At 45.8% G+C, this 26149-nt stretch overlaps 2 protein-coding genes across 9 annotated transcripts in view; both read left to right on the plus strand.

Annotated features, from left to right (window-relative positions):
- Positions 1-26149, plus strand: part of LOC117355233 (zinc finger protein 271-like) — a 906970-nt gene that overhangs the window by 313842 nt on the left and 566979 nt on the right. The gene's annotated exons all lie outside the window — the stretch shown is intronic.
- On the plus strand, positions 1970-18341 carry LOC117355253 (zinc finger protein 479-like). Its single transcript, XM_033933549.1, has 4 exons — positions 1970-2500; positions 2974-3100; positions 8479-8592; positions 16750-18341. Exons 1-4 carry the CDS (start codon positions 2036-2038, stop codon positions 17901-17903), a joined length of 1860 nt encoding a protein of 619 aa, XP_033789440.1. The 5' UTR covers positions 1970-2035; the 3' UTR covers positions 17904-18341.

The raw sequence follows: 26149 nt of genomic DNA on the forward strand, positions 1-26149 counted from the left end.
GAGCGAGCACTGGAAGCTTTTAATAGGACAAAGGCCGATGACGTCACAAAGGGGAGGGCGGAGCTTCACATTTGCTAGACTCCTCCTGGAAGGGGCGGAGCTTGGACAGGCTGTGCGGGGAGGGAGGAGCCAAGGCAGGAGAATGGCAGCAGGGGTCCGTTTCCTACCTGAAGAAGGCAAAGCCCTGCAATGATTCTCCTCGTCTCCACTTCAACTCCTGTCCCCGCCCCAGGATCAGTCTGACCAATCAGTGCCGGGAGCTGAAAATCCTCCCCCTTCCATTTCTCTCCCACCCCAGCAACTGTCTGACCAATCAGCTCTTGAAAGGGGTAGAGCCAAGAAGAAACCCCTCGGCTTCAAGCACCGCCCCTTTGGTGATGTCATCATCTTCCAGGAAACGAGTCTTTTCTTCTTCCTCCAGTTGAGCCGAAACTTCCGGTTCCCGATCACTGCAAGAGGCAAAGCCTGAGGCCGAGGAAGAGCCTCACCTTCATTTGTGATCCTGGGAAAGCTTCTGCCCAGGTGGGTCTTCTTGAAAGGAGAGAGACCAACCCAGAAACCCTTCAGTGCCCAGAACCCTCCTCTGGGATTGAAATACTCTCTATCCACCCCAAAGCATCTTCCTCTGCCTCACTCAGCCCCAGCACTGGCAGCTCTTCTCAAACACAACTACCCTGGGACTGTGGGTTATGTGAAGGTCAATTCTGTACATCTGCCCTTGAGAGATACTCTGGGATTGTGTGTTAGGTGGCTGTGAACTATTTAAACCCAGAAACATCAGCCTCACTCAGCCCCAGCACTGGCAGCTCTTCTCAAACACAACTACCCTGGGACTGTGGGTTATGTGAAGGTCAATTCTGTACATCTGCCCTTGAGAGATACTCTGGGATTGTGTGTTAGGTGGCTGTGAACTATTTAAACCCAGAAACATCAGCCTCACTCAGCCCCAGCACTGGCAGCTCTTCTCAAACACAACTACCCTGGGACTGTGGGTTATGTGAAGGTCAATTCTGTACATCTGCCCTTGAGAGATACTCTGGGATTGTGTGTTAGGTGGCTGTGAACTATTTAAACCCAGAAACATCAGCCTCACTCAGCCCCAGCACTGGCAGCTCTTCTCAAACACAACTACCCTGGGACTGCGGGTTATGTGAAGGTCAATTCTGTACATCTGCCCTTGAGAGATACTCTGGGATTGTGTGTTAGGTGGCTGTGAACTATTTAAACCCAGAAACATCAGCCTCACTCAGCCCCAGCACTGGCAGCTCTTCTCAAACACAACTACCCTGGGACTGTGGGTTATGTGAAGATCAATTCTGTACATCTGCCCTTGAGAGATACTCTGGGATTGTGTGTTAGGTGGCTGTGAACTATTTAAACCCAGAAACATCAGCCTCACTCAGCCCCAGCACTGGCAGCTCTTCTACTACTAATATTACAGTGGTGCCTCGCATAACGAACGCCTCGCACAGCGAACGCTGCACACAACGAACTTCATGTCTTGATTCGTACAACGAACTTCATTTCACACAACGAAGTCGCCCGAGCTGCATTACTCACTGCGCTTAACTGCCCTCTCTCACAGCCCTTCGCCTGGCTCCCTGTGCAGTGGCGGACCGTCGGCTCGCCTCCTTTTATGGAGGGGCCCGGCGCCTACTGCTGATGCGTTGGGGGGGGCGGAGCTACTCTCGCCGCTTCCCCGATGCTAGAAAAAAAAGAAAAGTTAAGTCCCAGTTTCTGCCCTCTCTCACTGTATACAGTTGTTCTTTTAAGATAAACTCAATATTTTTTATATACTGTACTGTATATCATGGCTTCTAAAAAAAGCAGGAAGGTGATTTCTGTTGAAATGAAACGGGAAATAATTAGAAGGAGTGAATGTGGGGTAAAACAGTGTGACCTCGTCACAGAGTTTGGCCTCAGCAAGACCACCATTTTCACCATTTTGACAAATAAGGATGCAATCAAATCAGCCAAAGTAGCCAAAGGAGTATCAAAACTATTTCATAAACATAGGTCTTCAATCCACGAGGAAATGGAGAGGCTATTAGCAATTTGGATTAAGGACAGGCAGGTGAAAGGTGACGTAACAACCCAAGATATTATCTGTCACAAAGCCAAGAGAATTTATGACGATCTAAAGAAAAACGTCCCTGGAAGTAGCAGCAATCAAGCTAATGAAGAAGAATTCAAAGCCAGCAGGGGGTGGTTTTTTAGATTTAAGAAAAGGTGTGGAATCCACAGCGTTACTATGCATGGTGAGGCTGGCAGTGCTGACATCAAGAACATCCTGGTCAAATGGAAAGCAGTTCAGGAGTTTACCAATGCCCACTATCCTGATTCAGCTGAAGCAAACAGGATCAACGATCTTTACTCCGATACTCTTGTCCGTTATTTCCGGCAGATGTTGGAGAAAAGAGAAAAACAAACGACTTTGGACAGGTTTTTCATGAAACCATCGGCCAAAAAGCAGAAAATGGATGAAGATGTGCAAGATTCGGTAGACTCTACTTAGTCTGTCTTAAAATTTAAAAAATGTGTGTTTGTTTAAAAAAAAATTATGTTTTTAGATGTATCTAAATAATAACAAAAAATTTATCTTTTTTTATGTCATCTTAGCATATTATATGCTACAGAACGAATTATTTTTTTTAACATGTATTGTTATGGGAAAACGCGTTTCACATAACGAACTTTTCGCATAACAAACTTGCTCCTGGAACGAATTAAGTTCGTTGTGTGAGGCACCACTGTACTACTATTAATTATTTATTTAGCGCTGCACAGTCACAAAGAGTAAGAAAACAGTCCCTGCTTGAAAGAGCTTTTAATTCTGGGACTGTGTGTTACATGAATGTAAATTATGTTCATCAGCAAATTTTTCTCCACCCCATGAGCATCAAGCATGGGAGACCTCTTTCTGGAAGTGCTGCAGACGATGCTGAGTGAATGTGTTTCTGGTTTCTATTTCAGATGCAGGTGACATTTGAGGACGTCGCTGTCTCTTTCTCCCAGGAGGAGTGGGAGTATTTAAATGAAGAGCAGAAGGAGCTCTACAGGGAGGTGATGAAGGAGAACTATCAGACCCTGCTCTCACTGGGTAATGGATACATTTGCATGTCTATTAGCAGTAGTTGGCCATCGTTATAAACATAGTTTTTATTATGTTTGTCTCATGTGATGAACACAAATGAGTCCATGAGAGTCTTCATGTTTCACACTGCTAGAGAATAACATGAGGACAAATTTGTTTCTGTCCTATTAGGATCTTTCTCCATCCCTGCAAGTTCTTTCCCTGTTCCATCCTTGCAAGCTCTGTCCTCATCTGCACAAGCCTCGAACGCTTTAAAATCATAAGTGTTCAAGGCTTGTGCAGATGAGGACAGAGTTTGCAAGGAACAAGACAGGGACAGAATTTGTGGGAATGGGGAATTTGTCCCTATGTCATTCTTTGTCCCTATAACTGAGCAGCGCCACTCCAGGTATTCATAGCATGTGAGCAAAAAGTTCTGGGTCAAATTATAATAGGAAATGTTACGAAAAAGTATAGGTTGTGGGCTGCTAGGCCCATACAGTGGAGTGTAAGTAGGAATCAAATCACTGGATAACTGGGACAAAGTGAGGGATACACTGTTACATGACCATTAGACATAATCCAGAATTTGTGCCTGGGATTATGTTTAGGGAGTTTCATGGGTGGGAAGCAAAGGGGCCAAGTGACTACAGAACGGAGAACTTGAGGGAACATTATGGTCTAGAACAGGGATGTCCAACCTTTTGGCTTTCCTGGGCCGCATTGGCTGGAAAAAAAATTTTCTGGGGCCACGCAAACACTGCAGCAAGACAGATGAGGGAGCCGGCAAGACGGTAAACACCCAGGGGCAGCAGAGGAAAACACTGCATTGCCCTCGACCGGGGCCACACAGACTGCAGGTTGGAGACCCCTGGTCTAGAAGCTGCTGGTTTTATCCACTTTTTACAAGTGAGTAGTTATATACAGAGTGAGACGTGAAGAGGGATATGTGCAGGAAGCCATTAAATTTGAGGAATTAAAGTGGAAAGGGAAGACAGGATGAAGGGGTCAAGAAACAGACTATAAGTTACTTTAGAGAACTTATGTTACTCCAGTACAGCTTCAGAAATGGTATCAGAGGGGAGATGGAAGATGTTGGAGGGGCTGTGGAGGTAATGGGGATTTTTTTTTAAAAATCATTTGTGGTGGACGTTTACTAAGGTCTGCAAGTACTGGTCAGTGGTAGTTAAATAGGTTCAAGAAACAGTGGGTGAAGTTCTGGAGTTGAACCTGTGTTTTGCCTATTGGGTGGGAAGTGGGGCACAGACCGAGAAGATCAACTAAATATTGCAGATTATTATCTTGTGGCAGCTAGAAGCGAGCTGGAGAGACACTGGAGAGGGGATGAGTTCCCTGTTCAGGAGGGAGTGTTGATGGAACGGGAGGAGGTCTCATGGATGGGTAAAGTTGCAGCCATGAGGCAACAGACTTTGTATAAGGATGAGAAATGATGGGGATTGTATGAGGAGTGGAAACAGGTGAAAGGAAAAGGAAAGTTAAATTAGGTATACATGGTCAAGTTTTGAAATGGTTTGAGGGTTTTCTTAAACTTAGAACTTATTAAGTAAAACTTAACAATGAGCTTTCAAACAGTTGGAGTAACCCATGTGGAGTACCTCAAGGGTCTCCTTTATCTCCATTGCTTTTTAATATTTATTTGGCTTCCTTGGGTAACAGATTATCTCAGTTTAAAAATAAACTATTTAGTTATGTTGACGACATCACTTTTCTAATTCCTGTGCATACTTCCCTTTCTCAAGTAAACTAAACTGTGGTAGAGACTCTACAGATAGTCGAATTTTGGATGTCAGAATTTAAATTGAAAATTAACACAGGAAAAAACTAAATTTTTCTATGCATCACCAAATTTAAACGAAAATGTTACATCTATTGTTTTAAATAACACAATTTATAGCATTCAGTCAACTATAAAGATACTTGGCGTAGTTCTAGATCAGGGGTGCCCAACGCGTCGATCGCGATCGACCAGTAGCTCAGGAAGGCAACGCGAGTCGATCGCGGAGCCTATCCCGGGCTCTGTGATAGACTCGTGTTGCCGTCCTGATCTACGGGCCGATCAGCCTTCCTCTCCAGTGTTCTTTCTCCCTAGGGCCTTTTAGCTGGGCGATCCGCCCAGCTGTCATCTGCCGCTGCTGAACAAAAAACCGGCTTGGAGATTTCAGCCCGTAGCGAACTTATGCTCCGGGCTCTAACGTGTGCGTGCCGGCTTCTCTTCTCTTCCCTCCGAAACCGGAAGTTATGTCCGGGGGGGAGGGGAGAAGGGAAGCCGGCGCGCACATGTTGAGAGCCCTGAAGCAAGCGTTCGCTATGGGCTAATGCGGGAGACAAGCATTTGTTCTTCTTCCTGCCGGGTCCTGCCTACTTTCTGTTTCCGCGAAGGCAGGACCCGGCAGCATTTCCCCTAATAGGTCGATCGCGATCTTGGGCTGATCAGCCTTCCTCTTCCCGATGGCAGAATTGACGTCGGGGAGAGGAATGCTGGTTGGCCGAAGCAGGGAGAGCTTGGGGCCTGTTATTGGTGGCGTTTGGGTCCTGGTCCCCGATGGCAATGGCAGTGGCAGTGGCTTGGGGGAGGGCAGGGAGAAAGAAAGAAAAAGGGCAGGCAGGGGGACAGAAGGAAAGAAGAGAAACAGAAAAAAATGAAAGGGAGGCAGAGAGAAAGAAAGGGCAGGGAAGAGAAAGGAAAAGTTGGGGGAAGGAATGAGGTCTGGAGGAGAGGAAGCATACAGGCTAAAAGAAGGGAAGAAAGATTGGATGCACAGTCAGAAGAAGAAAGTGCAACCAGAGACTCATGAAATCACCAGACAAGGTAGGGAAAATGATTTTATTTTAAATTTTGTGATCAAAATGTGTCTGAATTTATATCTGCTGTCTATATTTTACACTAAGGTCCCCTTTTACTAAACCGCAATAGAGGTTTTTAGCGCAGGGAGCCTAGGAGTGTCGAGAGCAGCGCTGGGCATTCAGCGCAGCTCCCTGCACTAAAAACTGCTAACGTGGTTTAGTAAAAAGGGAGGGAGTATATTTGTCTATTTTTGTATGGTTGTTACTGAAGTGATAGTGCATAGAGTCATCTGCTTTGACCTCTTTGAAAACCCTGGAATAGGAATGATGATTAACATTTTCTATGCGTACAGTGTGCGCTGTGTTTTTTTAAAATTTTATTGTTGGTAGATCATTGTGACTTGGTCATTTAAAAAGTAGCTCGCAAGCCCAAAAAGTGTGGGCACCCCTGTTCTAGATCATACACTTCCAATGAAAAATCAGGTCGATTCATTGTTTCAAAAGGGTTTTTATACTTTATGGAAATTAAGAACTATCAGAGCATATTTTAACATTAATTCCCTTTGTTTGTTGGTTCAATCACTTGTCCTTATCAGTTGGACTATTGTAATATTATTCATCTTGTAGGTACTCAGAAAAACCTTCATAGACTACACATAATTCAGAATGCAGCAGTTAGCTTGATTTTCAACTTTTAAGAAGTATCACCATGTTACTGATTTTTATCGTCAACTGCATTGGCTTCCAGTTGAGGCACGGGTTAAATTTAAGCTGGGCTATATTTGTTTTAAGGCACTAACAGGCTCAATTCCTGAGGATCTTATGGAATCTTTTATTATCACAAATTCTAAACATCCTAGGAAAACTCATTCATTGTTTTCTTTCCCTTCTGTGAAAGGATGCAAATACAAGAAATTTCAGGAACAACTACTATCTTTTCAGGCAGCCTCATGGACTAGGGATTTAACTTATATATTTACATTCCCAACTTCATATCAATTTAGATGTGCCTTAAAAATTATCTTTTTAGGGAACACTTCGGAAGATAGAAATCGGAAGTCTATCCATATGTATTACTAGTTTTTGTGAACCGCATAGAACTTAATGGTATTTGCGGTATACAAGTCAGTTTTATGTTATGTATGTTGCAGTGTGGTTTCTTCCACAGAGTATTTGACAGAAGACTGGGGGAGAGTGAAGATCTTAGGCCTTCACCAGTGACCTCATGACAACTCAAGGTGCTGGTATAAGTAATATATATTTTATTAATAATCAATAACAGCTTACAGAAACAAGTCTTTCAGCCTATTGAGTCAACAGAGCATATACATCAAGCTTAAGTATACCAGGCGTCTGTCCTGATTTAGTCCTCAAAAGATTGTCTTTTTATACATTCTAGACAACTTGAGACCACGTTAGTACATATTAAGTTCCTAATTTCTATTGGCTATTCATAATTGTCATTTTTCTTATCAGTTTATTAATTGGTTAACATTTATACTTTTCTGAGTCATATTGAGCGAGATGTCCTGTTTACAAAAAAGGCTTGTCTAATTTTCCGACATGTCCTTTTAATATCAAGAAACATCAATTTCCGAGCAAGGGCTTATATTATTCCTCTTTATTTCTCTGCATAGTTTGTCAATTTCATATCCTTGTGGTTGATCTTTTTTTCTAGTAAATCAACTTAACCTAGGTTACAGAGATGTGTTAATTTCCTTCTGATGTCTGTAATTTTTCCTTTCTCACAAACTTCTTGTTTCCTATGGTCAATGTACCTGTTGAGAAAGATGAGTTTTGCCTTGTTTATGTTAGCAGAGAGATGTAACAGCTTGTTCAGGGTGTTTTTCAGGCCTGTAATGGTATTGTCATATTCTGTTAATCTGGGGATCTCAGGGGGTCTCTATCTTCACCTCCAGTTTCATGGAGGTCTTACCTCTTCACCTGTACGCACCTGTACAGGCCTTTCTCCTTCCCCTTCCTCAAGAGGGGGGGTGGGTGGGTGGGATGGTCAAATACTTTTAAAATCATATATGTTCAAGGGGGAGAAATAGGAGGTCAAGAGCTCTTTCAAGACGAGACAAACAGCTGGACAGTAGATGAAACAGCACTGCCCAGTGGATTTCTATACACAAGCAGAATTAGTTGGGAGAGTTGAATTGTATTCGTAACTTAGAAGCTTCTTCCCCGGGCCGGCCACTGTAATCGTATCTTTGGGCAGCTGGCAGCAGCAACAAGGAGAGCCTTCTGCTGCTGGCCTGCCCCGGAAGCTGCCTTTCGGTTTCTGCATAGGCGGGACTTACAGATAGACAGCTTCCAGGGCAGGCCAGAAGTAGCAAGCTCACCTTATTTCTACTGCCAGCTGCCCGAAAGTACAATTACAGAGGCTAGCCCAAGGAAGAGTTAGGTGGGGGAGTTGGGAATGCCAGCTAAACCCAAACAGACTCCCCCATCTTAAAAAAAACAACATTCTGGATAGACCTCGAAAAAGAGAACATGTCCAGATTTTCCTGGACGTTTGGTAACGCTAGGTTTATGTTACTTTTCTGAAATATAAAAATTTTAAGAAAATTAATGTAATTTTCTTAAAACATCAACAGGTTCTCCGACCTTCACCCCTAAGATTATATCCCTCATCAAACAAGAGGAAGAGCCGTACTTCAGGGATGAGCCTGAATCAGAGGAAAGAGAAACTGGGAAAAGCAGCTGCTCAGGTGAGTGCAGTATTAAGAGGGACTGGGGTAAACACCTTTTGTAGGGGAACTGCTGGGGATGAGGATCAGTCACTTGGTCTGTAAGTGAAGGCTTAACCTATGGGCCACACAGTCAGCTCTGGAGAGATGGAGGAGAAGAAAGATCCAGGTTCCTTTCCAGCCCCAGCCCACCATGGGTCCAAAATCTCTCTCCCCCCAGCCCAGATCCAACACCATCCATCACTTGAGCTCCAGCTTTGGAATCACCAGCACCCACCTCTGACAGATACATGATAGCAGCAGCAGCAAACCCCCCACCCCTCGGGTCAGCATCTCCTCCCCATCTTCCCTTGTGCCTACGTTACCTGAAGGAGCCAGCTGCACCATGATAAAGAATCTTCAGAGGCCTGTTCTGAGGGCTTTCTTCTACTGACAAGCCCCTCCTTGATATAACTTACATTTCATGGTGGTGGGGTGGCCGCTTCCGCTATCACTGTACCAGTGGGAGCGGGGCTAGCTGGCTCTAGAGCTGGAGCTGAAGTGGAGGTGAAACTTTGCCATGAGGAAAAATCTTCAGAAGTCTGTTCACATCAAACCTTATGCTGGCGAGTCCCTTCTTGATGTAACTTTTCATTTCGCAAAACTAGAAGTTACATCAAGGAGGGGCTCATTGTCAGAAGGAAGGGCTGGAGCAGTGGTCTCAAACTCAAACCCTTTGCAGAGTCACATTTTGGATTTGTAGGTATTTGGAGGGCCTCAGGAAAAAAACCAGTTAATGTCTTACTAAAGAAATAACAACTTTGCGTGAGGTAAAACTCTTTATAGTTTATAAATCTTTTCTTTTGGCTAAATCTTAATAATAATATTGTATTTATAGCTAAAGAGACACATGATCAAGAAACTGTTTTATTTTACTTTTGTGATTAAGGGCCTCAAAATAGTATCTGGCAGGTTGCATGTGGCCCATGGGCCACGAGTTTGAGACCACTGCCTTAGAACATATACCTTTGAAGATTTTCATTGTAGTGCAGCTGTTTTGTTCATGTAATGTAGACAAGATGTGAGCTGGGGAGGAGATGCTGACCCCTGGGGATGTTACCGCTAACGCTATCACTCTTCCTGAGTCTGACCTTGGTGCAATTTTTTTGTTGCCGCGGGAGTAAGGATTTTTATCCCAGGACAAGCAGGCATGATATTCTCACATGTGGGTGACTTCATCTATGGAGCCCCGACCCGGACAGCTTTTCAAGCAAACTTGATTGAAGATTCAAGTTTGCTGTGCTGCACCACGCATGTGTGCCTTCCTGCTCCACTAGAGGGCGCATCCCCTCCTCGTGGTCTCCAGTTCGTTTTCTTCCGCGGAGCCACGAAGTCCTGTACTTTTTTGTCTCTGCCCAAAGTGCCTTCTAGCACCGCAGCTTACTTGTTTTTTGAAGCGGAGAGTCGCTGTGCGCATGTGTTTCTTATTTTCTTTTCTTTTTCTCTTTCTTCACGAGTTTTTGACCGCCTGGGGGCTCCCGGGTTGTCGTGGCCGCGCTGCCTCGATTGGCCATGGCCAGTTCTTTCGCTTATGTCCCGGCCTCTGACTGGGTTTAAAAAGTGCACCCAGTGCGAGCGCCTCCTTTCGCTAACGGACCCGCATCGCTGGTGCATCCAGTGCTTGGGGGCCGATCATCCCACCGAGTCCTGCCCCCGGTGTGCTACTTTTCAGCACCGGGCCCTCCATCGGCGCAAGGCCCATATAGCGGATCTTTTTGCCGTCGATCAGCCCTCGACCTTGGCCTCGGCCTTGACCTCGGCCTCGGGTACCTCGGCCCCGCCTCGAGACTCAACCCTGAAGACCTCGGGTTCGCAGAAGTCCTCGGCTCCGGGTAAGTCCCCTCTTCCTCCAGCAGGTTCCACGCCAGCCAAGAAGCCAGCCTACAAAATCGATTGGTGAACCTCCCCTGTGTGGGCAAGGAGTTGTTCGATGACACCATTGAGGCGGCTACGAAATGCCTTTCGGAACACGAGAAGTCGTTTGCTGCACTGGTCAGGCCAAAGCCGAAGCCGTCCACGTTGAGACCCTTCCGGGCTCCTCCGCGCTGCTATCCACAGAAGTCTACGCCGGCTTTCTCCCAGCCTCCACCTTGGCGTCAGTAGGCACTCCCTAGGGCCTTGCCAAAGTCCCAACCGCGCATGTCCTCCCAATCGGGCGCAGTTGTCCCTCCTTCTCTCGGAGGCTCGAGATCTTCTTCGCCTACGGGCGGTGGAAGTGGTCCCCCCTGGTCAACGGGGGCAGGGGTTTTACTCCCGTTACTTCTTGGTACCGAAAAAGATGGGGGACCTGCGCCCGATTCTGGACTTGAGACGCCTCAACAAATTCCTGGTGCGGGAAAAGTTTCGGATGCTTTCCCTTCCGATTCTTTATCCCTTGCTGGACGAGGGGGATTGGCTCTGCTCCCTCGATCTGAAGGAGGCCTACACGCATGTTCCGGTGCATCCTGCTTATCGCCAGTTTCTGCGCTTCCAGGTGGGAGAGTACCATCTACAGTATCGGGTCCTCCCCTTTGGTCTAGCCTCGTCCCCTCGAGTCTTCACGAAGTGTCTCGTGGTGGTCGCAGCGGCCTTGCGGTCCCGGGGTCTTCGGGTATTTCCCTACCTGGACGACTGGTTGATCAAAGCACCGTCCAGGGAGGGGGTTATCTCAGTGACCCGACAGACTATTATCTTCCTTCAGAATTTGGGGTTCGAGATAAACTTTCCAAAATCCCACCTGTGCCCCTCTCAGTACTTGCAGTTCATCGGGGCCGTGCTGGACACGGTTCGCCTCCGTTCCTTCCTTCCTCCTCACCGATTAGAGGCGCTCGTCAGTCTGTGTCAGCAGATTTTGCGGCGGGACTCGGTCTCGGCGAAACACATGATGGCTCTGCTGGGTCATATGGCTTCTACCGTCCATGTCACGCCGTTCGCTCGACTGCATCTGCGAATCCCTCAGTGGACATTGGCCTCTTAGTGACGTCAGGACCGGGACCCGATATCTGATCCCGTGACGGTGACTCCTTCTTTGAGGCGATCGCTCCGTTGGTGGGCCAACTCTTCCAATCTTTCCAGGGGTTTGCTCTTTCTCGCCCCTCCGCACCACAAGGTCCTGACCACGGACTCTTCGGAGTACGCTTTGGGGGCTCATCTGGACGGTCTATGCACTCGGGGGATGTGGTCAGCGGAGGACCGTCGCTGTCACTTCAACGTGTTGGAACTTCGAGCCATTTATCTGGCCGCTGTGGCCTTCCGGCACCTGCTTCACGACCGGATGGTTCTAGTCTGTACGGACAATCAGGTGGCGATGTATTATGTAAACAAACAAGGGGGAACGGGGTCCTGGTCCCTGTGTCAAGAGGCTCTTCGTCTCTGGGAGTGGGCGATTTCCCAAAACATCTTCCTTCGAGCGGTTTACATTCAGGAGGAGCGGAACTGTCTGGCGGACAAGCTCAGCCGCCTCCTCCAGCCGCACGAGTGGTCACTTCATTCTCGGGTCTTGTGACAGGTGTTTGACCGGTGGGGGACTCCTCAGATAGATCTGTTCGCCTCTCCCGTCAATCACAAGCTGCCTCACTTTTGTTCACGGATGTACTCCCCGGATCGTCTCGAGGCCGATGCCTTCCTCCTCGATTGGGAGGGGAGGTTCCTCTTCGCGTTTCCGCCTTTTCCTCTGATCCTGCGGACGTTAGTACATCTCAAGTCTGTGCGGGCCACTCTGATCCTGATTGCTCCTCGATGGCCTCACCAGCCGTGGTTCTCCCTGCTTCTTCAACTCAGGGAACCTCTGCTTCTGCCTGTTTTTCCCTCTCTGCTATCTCAGAGTCGGGGTTCACTTTTGCATCCCAATCTTCAGTCTCTACATCTGACTGCTTGGTTCCTTTCCCCCTGACTTCTCCTCCTTTATCTCATTCAGTCCGGGAGGTATTGGAGGCTTCTCGTAAAGTCTCGACTAGACTCTGCTACTCTCAGAAGTGGACCAGATTCTCGTCTTGGTGTTCCTCTCATCATCTGGATCCTGTGCCGGTTCCTGTGTCTTCGGTTCTGGAGTATTTGCTTCATTTGTCTCATTCCGGTCTGAAGACAACTTCTATTCAGGTGCATCTTAGTGCGATTGCTGCTTTCCATCGGCACCTTGAGGGAAAGTCCCTATTCCTTCATCCTTTGGTTTCTCGTTTCATGAGGGGTCTCTTGAATGTCCATCCTCCTCTCAAGCCTCCCCCTGTGGTTTGGGATCTTAATGTGGTTTTGGCTCAACTTATGAAACCTCTGTTTGAGCCTATGGATAAGTCTCATCTCAAATTTCTCATTTGGAAGGTGATCTTCCAACTTGCACTCACTTCTGCTCGTCGCGTTAGTGAGCTGCAGGCCTTGGTGGCGGACCCGCCTTTTACTGTGTTCCATCATGACAAGGTGGTTCTCCACACTCATCCTAAGTTCTTGCCTAAGGTGGTGTCTGATTTTCATCTTAATCAGTCCATTGTTCTTCCGGTATTTTTTCCCAAGCCCCACTCTCATCCTGGAGAGGTGGCGCTTCACACTCTTGACTGTAAGAGGGCGTTGGCATTTTATCTTCAGCGCACTCAGTCTCATCGGACGGTTCCTCAGTTGTTTTTGTCCTTTGACCCTAATCATTTGGGACGCCCAGTTTCCAAGCGCACCTTGTCAAACTGGTTGGCTGCTTGCATTTCTTTTTGTTTCAAGTTTCAAGTTTATTAGGATTTTATATACCGCCTATCAAGGTTATCTAAGCGGTTTTTACAATCAGGTACTGAAGCATTTTCCCTCTCTGTCCCGGTGGGCTCACAATCTATCTAACGTACCTGGAGCTATGGAGGATTAAGTGACTTGCCCAGGGTCACAAGGAGCAGCGTGGGGTTTGAACCCACAACCCCAGGGTGCTGAGGCTGTAGATCCAACCACTGCGCCACACGCTCAGGCTGGTCTCGCGCTGCATGGGCGAGTCACGGGGCATAAGGTCCGAGCGATGGTGGCCTCTGTAGCTTTCCTCAGGTCAACGCCTATCGAGGAGATTTGCAAGGCTGCCACTTGGTCTTCGGTTCATACTTTCACCTCCCACTACTGTCTGGATACTCTGTCCAGGAGCGATGGCCGTTTTGGCCAATCGGTATTGCGTAATCTATTTGCTTAAATTGCCAACTTCCCTCCGTCCCTTTTCATTAGCTTGGAGGTCACCCACATGTGAGAATATCATGCCTGCTTGTCCTGGGATAAAGCACAGTTACTTACCGTAACAGGTGTTATCCAGGGACAGCAGGCATATATTCTCACAACCCGCCCGCCTCCCCGAAGTTGGCTTCTTTGCTGGTTATATGAACTGGAGACCACGAGGAGGGGATGCGCCCTCTAGTGGAGCAGGAAGGCACACATGCGTGGTGCAGCATAGCAAACTTGAATCTTCAATCAAGTTTGCTTGAAAAGCTGTCCGCATCGGGGCTCCGTAGATGACGTCACCCACATGTGAGAATATATGCCTGCTGTCCCTGGATAACACCTGTTACGGTAAGTAACTGTGCTTTACTGCTTCCACACAGTGGTAAAAGGCCTTGCTCCCCGTCCCTGTGAAATTCTCTGGCACAGTTTAGACTTGTATACAAGGAGTTGCAGTAGTCTAGCTACGATAAAATGATTTTACCATCATAACAACATGACATTCAAACAAAGGTCTGATCAATCTGTCGCTTCATGCTGTGGAGTGTCTTCTTCCAGAGGCTGGAGATTTATGGTGCATAGGAAACGTTGAATCTAATATTACACCTAGTATTTAGATGATTTGTGTACTTTGAGGATGGTTCCGGATGGTAGAGATAGCGAGTTAGGGATGTTATGTTGGACAGTGTGAAACCAGAATAGCTTGGTGTGAAAGAGTAAGGCAGTGTATCTCAAACTGTGTGCCTCCTGAGATTCCTAGTGTGCCATGGCACGCTGAGGAGGAAGAGAGGTGCCTGCCAGCTGACTTCCCTACGCGGTACAGTGCCAGTGCTGCCCGATTTGCCGAAGGCCTGCATGTTTCCCCTTTCTCTCTAGTGTCCTTCGGCTTTCCCCCTAGCCTCCTGATCTCACCTTTAAAGCTAATTACAGCAGCCTGCAGAGGATCGCCGATAGGTAAAATGATTTTATTTTCAATATAGTGATTTAAGTGTGTCAGTTTTGAACATTTATATTTGCTGTGTATATGAAAAATGAATGGAAAAAATTGTGTTACAATTAATAAAGGGGTTGGGATCTGGGGCAGAGCTTGGATGGGCCTAGGGAGGACTGTGATTGGGAGTGATTGAGGTTTGTTAGACTTAGGGGGTACTTGGCTTGAAGTAGTTGAAAACCACTGCTGTTGGCTATCAGCTGGCGCCAGTGCCTCTCCTTCTCTCCGGCCCTCTTCCCTGCTGGCACCCCCTACTGGTGTCCCAGTGCCCATCTGGAGGGCCTCTGCACATGCGCGTACGTCAACGTGATGATGTCATGCATATGCATGATGTTATCACGGCGACATCTGCGCACTTCTGGGTGCCTCAAGCCGTGGCCACTACCTTTAGCTTTGAGAGAGCCTGGGGTAAGGGATTCTCTTTCACTAATGCTACCATTCCGCCTTCATACAGCAGAGGCTGCTATCCCAGGACTGAGCAGACTACATGTCCCAGAATGCAATGGGCTCTACAGCTCAGTGCTAAGCTACCTTAACAAGGCATCCCTACTGAGTCAGGATGTGAGACTCGGGCAGAGAGGCGTTTATGTGCCACAAAGTAGAATTATTCAGAGGTCCCTGTGAAAGAAGATGACCTGAGGCTTCCATAAGAAACTTCCCTAGTTAGGGGTTGATAGGAGCCCTATGGAATTGGGAGAGGAAGCTCCTGGGAGTTTGGCTAAGGAAAGCCCAAACCTTTGTTGAATATTATATGACCTCTGAATCCTCTTCTTTTCCCTTGTGGATTATTGATCAGTTTTAATCAAGCCTTCATCTTGGACATCAACTCTCCACAAATTCTTTCTTTTTGGTTGTGTTCCCTTTTAAACATCGCTCTCTTCTATAAGTAGATCTAGACTGATGACATGAAGAAATTAGCACTTGAATTGGGAATGGACCTAATTCAGCAAAATTATAAAGTGTGTGTGACTGGAGATAAAGTTGGTCGGATCTTGCATAGCTGTTTAAGGAATAATGGTCGAAATAAATTCTCAAGCTGATACTCCTAAAAACCTGCTTCTAAAACAGATCAGATATAAAAAAAAGAAATTAATTAGATAATCCATTGTTAAAAGATTTAGAACTAACTTAGAATTTATACCTAACACGGTAAACAGGTTTGAAGATATAGATACCTAGTTCAGTCAACTACAAAAGCTACTTCCAGTTGCGACACACAAACCTCTCAGTTGCTGTTACTCCCAATTAACTGAGCTTTTGAATCTAGATTTAGAAAAGTTGAGAGAATATCTAGATCTTTGCGGTAGAAATCCACATCAAACTGCAAAAACTTAGAGTTCTTTCCAAACATGCAGTTTTTCAAAATAGTTTCCAAAATGTATCATCCTGAGTAATCCTTAAATTGGCAATCCACTGCTTTTTAAAGTCCAGCAGCAAGGTCCCACGCCCAAACTCAGCTGATGAAGCAGGGAAGGCAGCTGGTAACATAGTAACATAGTAGATGATGGCAGATAAATACCCAAATGGTCCATCCAGTCTGCCCAACCTGATTCAATTTAAATTTTTAAATTTTTTCTTCTTAGCTATTTCTGGGCAAGAATCCAAAGCTTTACTCTGTACTGTGCTTGGGTTCCAACTGCCGAAATCTCTGTTAAGACTTACTCCAGCCCATCTATACCCTCCCAGCCATTGAAGCCCTCCCCAGCCCATCCTCCACCAAACGGCCATATACAGACACAAACCATAGATTACACACTTTTAGCACCCTTGAGAGAATTGACTCCCTTAACTCTCCACACTGCCAATTCCAAGAAACAGCTCACAAACTGGCTCTGTCTCGAGAAAAATGCTTGAGAAAATGCTTTGCAAATAGGAAACTGACCAGTCCTGGTGCAACATAACCTCTTTTTTCTCATTATACACAGATTATACTAATATCTTAGAAACCACTGCTGTTTTCTAACTCATGAGAAATACCTTCTGTTTTTATCCAACAGATCATCAGATTCAGCACAAATGGAAGAGAGAAAAGAATCAAGGAGAAGATCCAGTTGAAATGGAACAAATCCAAACACAGTCAGAAAATGTCTGTGAGAATATTTCCCAGGGAACTGAGAAGATTAATACAAAGAATTATAAGCAGGAATCAAAGAAACAGAGAGACCCTACCGAGGTCTCAAGGGATGGAGTCAGGAAGTGTGAGAGAAATGACAGGGTTCTGAGATACATCCCTGAGGACCAGAGACACCTAGCGGAGGGACCCTTCCAAATTAAAAACAGTGATAAAATTATTTCTAAATTCTACCCTGGTAAGAGGAAAGGAAAACCCCATAAAAAAGAACTTCAACTACACAAAAGGGATCATAGAAATGTGAAACCATCTACCTCTGCTGAGTGTAATAAAAGCTTCACTCAGCTTTCAACTCTAAAAAGACACAAAATGATCCACACAGGAAACAAACCATATACATGTACTGAGTGTAAGAAAAGCTTCGCTCAGCTTTCACATCTAAAAAATCACAAAATGATCCACACAGGAAACAAACCATATACATGTACTGAGTGTAATAAAAGCTTCACTCAGCATTCACATCTAAAAAGACACAAAATGATCCACACAGGAAACAAACCATATACATGTACTGAGTGTAATAAAAGCTTCACTCAGCTTTCACATCTAAAAAGACACAATATGATCCACACAGGAAACAAACCATATACATGTACTGAGTGTAATAAAAGCTTCGCTCGGCTTTCACATCTACAAACACACAAAATAATCCACACAGGAAACAAACCATATACATGTACTGAATGTAATAAAAGCTTTGCTCGGCTTTCACATCTACAAACACACAAAATAATCCACACAGGAAACAAACCATATACATGTACTGAATGTAATAAAAGCTTCGCTCAGCTTTCATATCTAAAAAGACACAAAATGATCCACACAGGGTACAAACCATATACATGTACTGAGTGTAATAAAAGATTCACTCGCTTTTCAATTCTAAAAAGACACAAAATGAGCCACACAGGATACAAACCATATACATGTACTGAGTGTAATCGAAGTTTCACTCAGTTTTCAAATCTAAAATTTCATAAGAAGATCCACACAGGAGACAAACCATATACATTGGGATAGGGATGCCTAGGTGGCTTCTAGGGACCCGCTTAAGGTACTCTACCACAAGGTCCAAAGCTGTGATTGTGACATTTACCACCACTTATGCAGTGTCTTCCAGTCACAGTGCAGTGTAAAACCGTCTTCTGGAATTAACTAGACTACAGCCTGAGTACTGCTATCTTCACTAAACCAGACACCACACCATGTCTTCTCTCTTCTATTCTTTTCTTTCCTTGTTCCTTCCTCTTTTCTATCTTGTTCTCTTACTGGCGGTCCAAGTACTTGGAACTCCTTAAAAAGTTTTGACATAACTATAGTTAATTGTAGTTGATGTTCTACTATATTAAGCGTTTTAGACTTTATTGTCCTGATGTTGAACATGTATTTTAACGTGTATTTGAACCTATACTTGGACTGTAACTTTTCACAAACATTAATAAAAAACATTGAACTAGACACCACACCATATTCTTGTAGGGGAAGAAAAAAGTTTTATTTCTTTAAGGCTTTTCTGTTTATCCCAGTTCATGTCAGGTAGCCTTGTGCACTTGCCCTCAAAACCTTCTAGAAAGCACACCATATTCTTGGAGGGGGAAAGTTTTATTTCTTTAAGTCTTCTATGTTTACCCTAATTAATGTAAGATAGCGTTATGCACTTGCCTTCAAAACCTTCTAGAAAGCACACCAGAAAAAAAATCCCAAAGAGTCCAATTTTTATAGTCCACCAGTAATTAAACACAGTCCTAGTATGTCTGGATTATCCTCCTCCAGATATTTAAAAAAACCAAATATTTATCCCCTTCTTTCCAAGGTTGTGCTAGCGTTTTTAGCGCTGGCCGCGGTGGTAACAACTCCAACACTTTTAGAATTCCTATGAGCATCCAAGCTGCTATCACCGCGGCTGGCGCTAAAAACGCAAGCATGACTTTGTAAAGGAGGGGATGAGGGGTTAAGTGTCCAGGGTCCATGTATTTTAGCATTTTCTTTGCAGTGGCCTTTTACAAACCAGGAGCATTAATAAAGGACAAAAAGAAAACCAAAATATATTTTCAAAAACTTTCCACTGAAGCAAACAAAACTGTAGACTTCTGTCCTTAGAGCCCCACCCTACACACTTAAATTGGAAAGTCACCGGTTCAGCTTGTAACATGCAGTCTCAAGGCAAAACGCATTCTGACCTGCTCCAAGTAATTTCACTGGCAACTCCAGACTGGAGGCATTATTCCACTCCATGTCCTGGTCTCCCTTAAGATTCTCTGCCAAGCTTCTTTCCTCTGGGACAATATCTTCACCCCTCTCACAATCCTTAGGAAACAGCTGCTTTCTGCTCACATTAGCACTGCTTGCACCTGGCCCCCTCCTGCCTCTTCTGAAACAGCTTCCTGGAGAAAAGGGCTCTGCCGGGATGATTTCTTCAGCTGGATCCTTTAAGGGAACTACTCATTCTTCCATGGGCGCTGCTCTGGGGTTTCTTAAAGGGCCGGTATTAAAAGTGCTTATTCTAGGCTGTTTTCTCTTTTCCTTTTGGACAGCCTGAGGTTTAAACCTGGGATCAGGAGTAGGACTGGGCCAATGATAAGTGTGGGACTCTGAGTCCTGACTTTGTCACGTAGGGTCCCTGTCACAACATGTACTGAGTATAATAAGATTTCACTCAGCTTTCATATCTAGAAAGACACAAAATGATCCACACAGGGCACAAACCGTTTACATGTACTGAGTGTAAGAAAAGCTTCACTCAGCTTTCAAAATATTTATAAACGACCTGGAAATTGGTAAGACGAGTGAGGTGATTAAATTTGCAGACGATACAAAGTTATTCAGAATAGTGAAGACGCAGGAGGATTGTGAAGACCTGCAATGTGACATAAACACACTCGAGAAATGGACCGCGACATGGCAAAAGAGATTTAACGTGGATAAATGTAAGGTGATGAATGTCGGTAATAAAAATCTTATACATGACTACAGGATGCCCAGTGCAGTACTTGGAGAGACACCCCAGGAAAGAGACTTGGAAGTACTGGTCAACAAGTCAATGAAGCCGTCCGTGCAATGCGCAGCGGTGGCAAAAAGGGTGAACAGAATGCTGGGAATGATTAAGAAGGGGATCACGATCAGATCAGAGAAGGTTATCATGCTGCTGTACCGGGCCATGGTATGCCCTCACTTGGTATACTGTGTCCAGCACTGGTCGCCGTACATGAAGAAGGACATAGTACTACTCAAAAGGGTCCAAAGAAGAGTGACTAAAATGGTTAAGGGACTGGAGGAGTTGCCTTACAGTGAGAGATTAGAGAAATTGGGCCTCTTCTCCCTTGAAAAGAGGAGGCTGAGAAGGGACATGATCAAAACATTCAAGCTAGTGAAGGGAATAGACATAGTAGATAAAGACAGGTTCACCCTCTCCAAGGTAGAGAGAACGAGAGGGCACTCTCTAAAGTTAAAAGGGGATAGATTCCGTACAAACGTAAGGAAGTTCTTCACCCAGAAAGTGTTGGAAAACTAGAACACTTTTCCAGAGGCTGTTATAGGGGAAAATACCCTCCATGGATTCAAGACAAAGTATATAAAGACAGGTTATTCACCCTCTCCAAGGTAGGGAGAACGAGAGGGCACTCTCTAAAGTTAAAAGGGGATAGATTCCGTACAAACGTAAGGAAGTTCTTCTTCACCCAGAAAGTGGTGGAAAACTGGAACGCTCTTCCAGAGACTGTTATAGGGGAAAACACCCTCCAGGGATTCAAGACCAAGTTGGACAAGTTCCTGCTGAACCGGAGCTTATACAGGTAGGGCTGGTCTCAGTTAGGGCACTGGTCTTTGACCTAGGGGCTGGTGCGTGAGCGAACTGCTGGGCACGATGGACCACTGGTCTGACCCAGCAGCGGCAATTCTTATGTTAACTCTAAAAAGAAACAAACTGATCCACCCAGGGCATAAACTGTTTACATGTTTTGAGTGTAGTAAAAGATTCATTCAACTTTCAATGCTAGCAACAACACCACCACCTTAATCCATATTTTGCTAGTGGTTAGCAACCCACTGCCACCTACTTAAACATCTTTGGAGTACTCGGTGTGTAGTGGTAGCCTCAACACCACGTGGTTGTGGGTTCAAACCGGGCAAGTCACTTAATCCCTCCTGTGTAACAGGTAAATTAGATAGATTGTGAGCCCATTGGGACAGACAGGGAACATGCTTGAGTACCTGAATAAATTCATGTAAACCATTCTGAGCTCCCCTGGGAGAACGGTATAGAAAAGTGAATGAATAAATAAAACAAGATTTGAACTAATGAATAGGCCTTGCCAGATGAAATGTATTACCATCTTGATAACGTGTGCTCTCTGTGATTTGGGTTTTATTCCAGGGGACAAATGTACAAGGTTTACCTTAACTTTGTTGGTGTCTCTCCTTAAACAAGGTGACAATTGTGTGTATTTGTTTGGAAAAATTTGTTTTCTTCCTTGTACTGGCCCTTCAGTTGATGTCCAGTACTATATTTGTTGGAATATAGGAAGTTGGAGTCCCCAGGTTCAGCCCAGACATTAGAAGGGTCATCTAATTTAAAGACCATCTACTGACTTGACCTCTCTGGTTAATGGTTTAACTTGGTGTACAGTGTGGTTTAAATGTGTTTGGTTTTTATCCAGGGAGCAAATTTGAATGAAGACCTTGAAGGTGTCTCTTCTAAAACAGAGTGACAAGGAATGTGTTAAATTAGTCTAATAGTACATTCTACGGGTGTCTAACCTAACACAGGGGACACAGCGTCTGTGAAATTATGTCAGAGAGCGTGTATTTAGTTGGAAGATTTTGCCATTTGAATTTCAGTTTTTTCTGTTGGGCTCATCATGTGGTGGTTTGGACTGGCCACCCATTGCGCTGCGTGCATGCTTTTCAGCATTTATTTGCCCGTTCCGATAGCTCTTAAGAGGTTTTGCTTTCCTGATAGAGGTTGGAGCATTGGATGAGGACATCCCAAATGATTTTCTCTGATGAAGCCTGGGGGGGAAATTCATGCCCCAGGAGATGTGAGTTTTAGTGCATGAATCTCCCCAGCCTAGACACAGAATATTAGCAGTCCCTTTTCTAGGGCTGCCTGTGAGATAAAGGTGGTTTTAATATCATCACTGCAGTATGCAGCCTGGCCAGAGTTTTCTGTGTAAAGGGGATGAAAGGTGAAATGTGATTTGCACTGTGGTTAAACAATAAACAGCATGCAGAAGGCAGCTGGAAGTAGAGAGCTGAACGGGGACGACGAGAATCCCGCAGGGATCCTGCGGGTTCCCCCTTCGGGTCACGGGGATCCCATGGGGATGCCCCCTAGGGTTGTGGTGATCCCGTGGGGACGCCCCCTAGGGTCACGGGGTTCTTGCGGAGTTGGTTGTACTCACGAGGCTCGTCTTCTCCCTACCTGCCCTGCCGCAGCACACAGCCAATCAGAAGTCTTCCACGATGTCAGCGCTGACGTCTGAGGGAGGGCTTAAGCAAAACCCTCCCTTCCTCCAACGTCAGCGCTGATATCGGGAAGACTTCCGGTCGGCTGTGTGCTGCGGCAGGGTAGGTAGGGAAAGGAGTGGCGTACCAAGGGGGGGGGCGGGGAGGGCAGTCTGCCCCGGGTGCATCCTTAGGGGGGGTGCACAGCCGGCCAGGTCCCCTTACCTTTGTGGCGCTTTCCCGACCGACCGACAACAGGCCCAGTCCGACAAACCTTCCTGCCCTGTAGCCGCGAATCTAAATTACCTTCTTACAGCAGCTTCAATACTCCAGCTGCTGTAAGAAGGTAATTTAGATTCGTGGCTACAGGGCAGGGAGGTTTGTTGGACCGGGCCTGTTCTGTTGTCGGGTGGGCGGGGAAGCGCCACGAAGGTAAGGGGCAGGGAGAGAGAAAGGGAGGAAAGGTGGAGTGGAGAGGAAAAGACGCTTAAGCGAAATGGGTAAAACTGAGGGGGGTGAAGGACACTGAAAGCACTGGGGAAGACAAAGGGGTGGAGAAAGACGCTGAAAGGACATGGGGAAGACGGGGGGGGAGAAGGACGCTGAAAGGACATGGGGAAGACAAAGGGGTGGAGAAGGACGCTAAAAAGACATGGGGAAGACGGGGAGAAGGACACTGAAAGGACATGGGGAAGACGGGGAGAAGGACGCTGAAAGGACACGGGGAAGACAGAGGGGGGAGAAGGACACTGAATGCACATGTTGAAGACAGAGGGGGAGAAGGACGCTGAAAGGACATGGGGAAGACAAAGGGGTGGAGAAGGACGCTGAAAAGACATGGGGAAGACAGAGGGGGAGAAGGACGCTGAAAGGACATGGGGAAGACGGAGGGGGAGAAGGACATGGGGAAGACAGAGGGGGGAGAAGGACACTGAATGCACATGTGGAAGACAGAGTGGGGAGAAGGACGCTGAAAAGACATGGGGAAGACAGAGGGGGAAAGGACATGGGGAAGACGGGGGGGAGAGAAGGACGCTGAAAGGACATGGGGAAGTCGGGGGGGAGAAGGACGCTGAAAGGACATGGGGAAGGCAGAGGGGGAGAAGGACGCTGAAAGGACATGGGGAAGACAGAGGGGGGAGAAGGACACTGAATGCACATGTGGAAGACAGAGTGGGGAGAAGGACGCTGACAGGACATGGGGAAGATGGGGGGAGAAGGATGCTGAAAGGAAATGGAGAAGAGAGAGTGGGGAGAAGACGCTGGCAGGGAAGAAGACAGATGCCAGACTATGGGGGGAGCGGAGGGAAGAAGATGGGTGCCAGACCAATTTGGTAGGGGGGAGAAAGGGAGAGGCACAGTAACAGAGCAAATGGAAGACGCAGAGAGAAGAGAGATAATGGATGGAAGGAATTGAATGAGAACATGAGGAAAGCAGAAACCAGGCAACAAAGGTAGAAAAAAAATTATATTTCTCTTTTTTTTTTGCTTCAGGATAAAGTAGTATATTAGTTGTGTAGATAAAAATTTATAAACATTAGAGGCTCTGGTAGAAACCCGTTTACAAAGTATGTATTCTTCCCAATTAATATTTCCAAATTAATAAAGTCTTTTTGGTTATTTGTAAATGGGTTTCTACCAGAGCCTTTAATTCAGTAGCATAATTAAATGAAATAACTATTTCTGAAGTTTATAGGGACGGAGGGGATTCCTCACGGGGACGGGTGAGATTCCTCACGGGGACAGGTGCGGATGGGTGGGACTTTGGCGGGGACGGGTGGGATTTCTGTCCCCGCGCAACTCTCTAGCTGGAAGCTCAGTCTTAGAGTTTCCAGCACCTTCTGGAAGAGTTACAGTGCATGAGCTCCAAGCAGAGCTGGAAGCTCTCTGCTTGGTGCATTCAAAGTGCATCATCAGAGGTTTCTTAAGCTACTGCCTTGGGCAGCAGAACCATCTTTTGGGTGATCTCCACCAATAGATCAGATTCCTACCAGCACGGAGGATCTTAACAATAGCAGATGTACAAATACTTTATCAACTTATCGAAAGAGACTTTGTAAATAGGTTGTTATTTTTGTTAGCAACTGCATGTTTAAGAAATGCCTCTTTCCCGTTGGAGAGAAGAACAATAAAGTTGAAGTTCAGTTCCTATATAACTACTGGAGGGGTCTGAAGTTTTCAACATGCATAAAAGTTTGAGTGAAGTGCTTGCTGCGGCCTGCCAGAGAGAATCTGGTCCCGGCTCATGGCCCAAATCAATAAAGGAATAAATGACATGTGAGGGTTTCCAACCCAGCATCCAGGGTCAAAGGGATTCCTCCTTACACTATACACCAAATGATCCATAGAGGAGACTAATCTTTTTTTTTTGGTATCAATAAATTTGTATTGAAAAAAAATGAACAAAATCTACAAACATCCCATTCGGGACCATCAAACAGTATATAAAAAGCACAATCAAAATACAAGGTCCACCACCCACAACACACCCACCAAAAATTCCCTCCCACCAAATAACAAAATACTCCCAGCAAAATACCCCCCATCAACAATACAATAACCAAACCTCACTATTCCACTCCCTCCAACCCCCACCCATCAACCAGTCCTCCCCTGCAAAAGAAAACATCCAATACCTTCCCTCCCTCCCCGCTCCCCTGGGAAGGGGAATAGGCAGCGTTTGAAATAGAAACAACAACCTGAGGAGGATATTCATTTTCAACACCGCTATTTTTCCCCACCACGACAACCACAACCCCCTCCACTGCTGAAGATCTCATCTCACCTGTCCCAACAACGGTCCATAATTAGCTGAATAAAGTTGAGTCAAATCCTTAGTAATCTGAATTCCAAGATATCTAAATTCTTCCCCGCCAGTCGAAAAGGAAAACCCCATAAAAACCCCTTTCTACCCTCTCTTCCAAGTTAACACCCATCAATTCTGTCTTATCCATATTAACTATAAATCCTGCTAATCCCCCATACAGTCGGAAAATATCCAAAATAATAGGAAGAGTACCCGCTGGGTCCCGAATATACAACAGGATGTCATCTGCAAAAAGTGCAATGTGGTGTTCATAGGCCCCCCCACCCGAACCCCCTGCAAGCCAGGATGCATACGGATCGCCTCTGCAAGAGGTTCAATGGACAATGCAAATAACAGAGGGGACAAGGGGCACCCCTGCCTTGTACCTCTTCCGATGTCAAAAACCCATTAATTTTAATACACGCCCTAGGCCTAGCATAAAGGGCTCGTACCCAACTACAAAATACTGGATCTAGGCCCACTTTAACCATAGAAAGTCCCAAATGACCCTATCAAAGGCCTTCTCCGCGTCAGTAGCCAGTACTGCTATCCCCTCCCTGTAACTGCTGGGCCTCCCACATCACAAGCAAAGTACATCGCACATTATCTCGCACCTGGTGCCGGTATATAAATCCCACCTGGTCTACATGAATAAGCTGGGGCAAAACACGAGCCAACCGCATAGCCAACACCTTTGCTATAATCTTAACATCTACATTTAAAAGGGAGATAGGTCTATTGTTGATCTTTTTACAGATGCTGTCCGGAGCCCTGACGCAGCTTGTCTAGCAAAACGGCAGCTAGCCTAACTTCCATCGGCTAGGACTGGCAGAGACAAAAAAAATACATTTACAATACCGTTGAACATTCTACCTACAGCTAAGTAGTTTTGACTTTTTTTGACACCATTTTGAAACATTTACTGTGTCTGCTGTGGGTAGGAGGGGGGTCAAGAGCCGGTGAAGATCTTTTCCCTTTCTAGTGTGGTAACTAACATTAGTACGCATGGGGTTCTGAG

Source organism: Geotrypetes seraphini, chromosome 2, assembly GCF_902459505.1.
Source record: "Geotrypetes seraphini chromosome 2, aGeoSer1.1, whole genome shotgun sequence".
Classification (NCBI taxonomy): domain Eukaryota; kingdom Metazoa; phylum Chordata; class Amphibia; order Gymnophiona; family Dermophiidae; genus Geotrypetes; species Geotrypetes seraphini.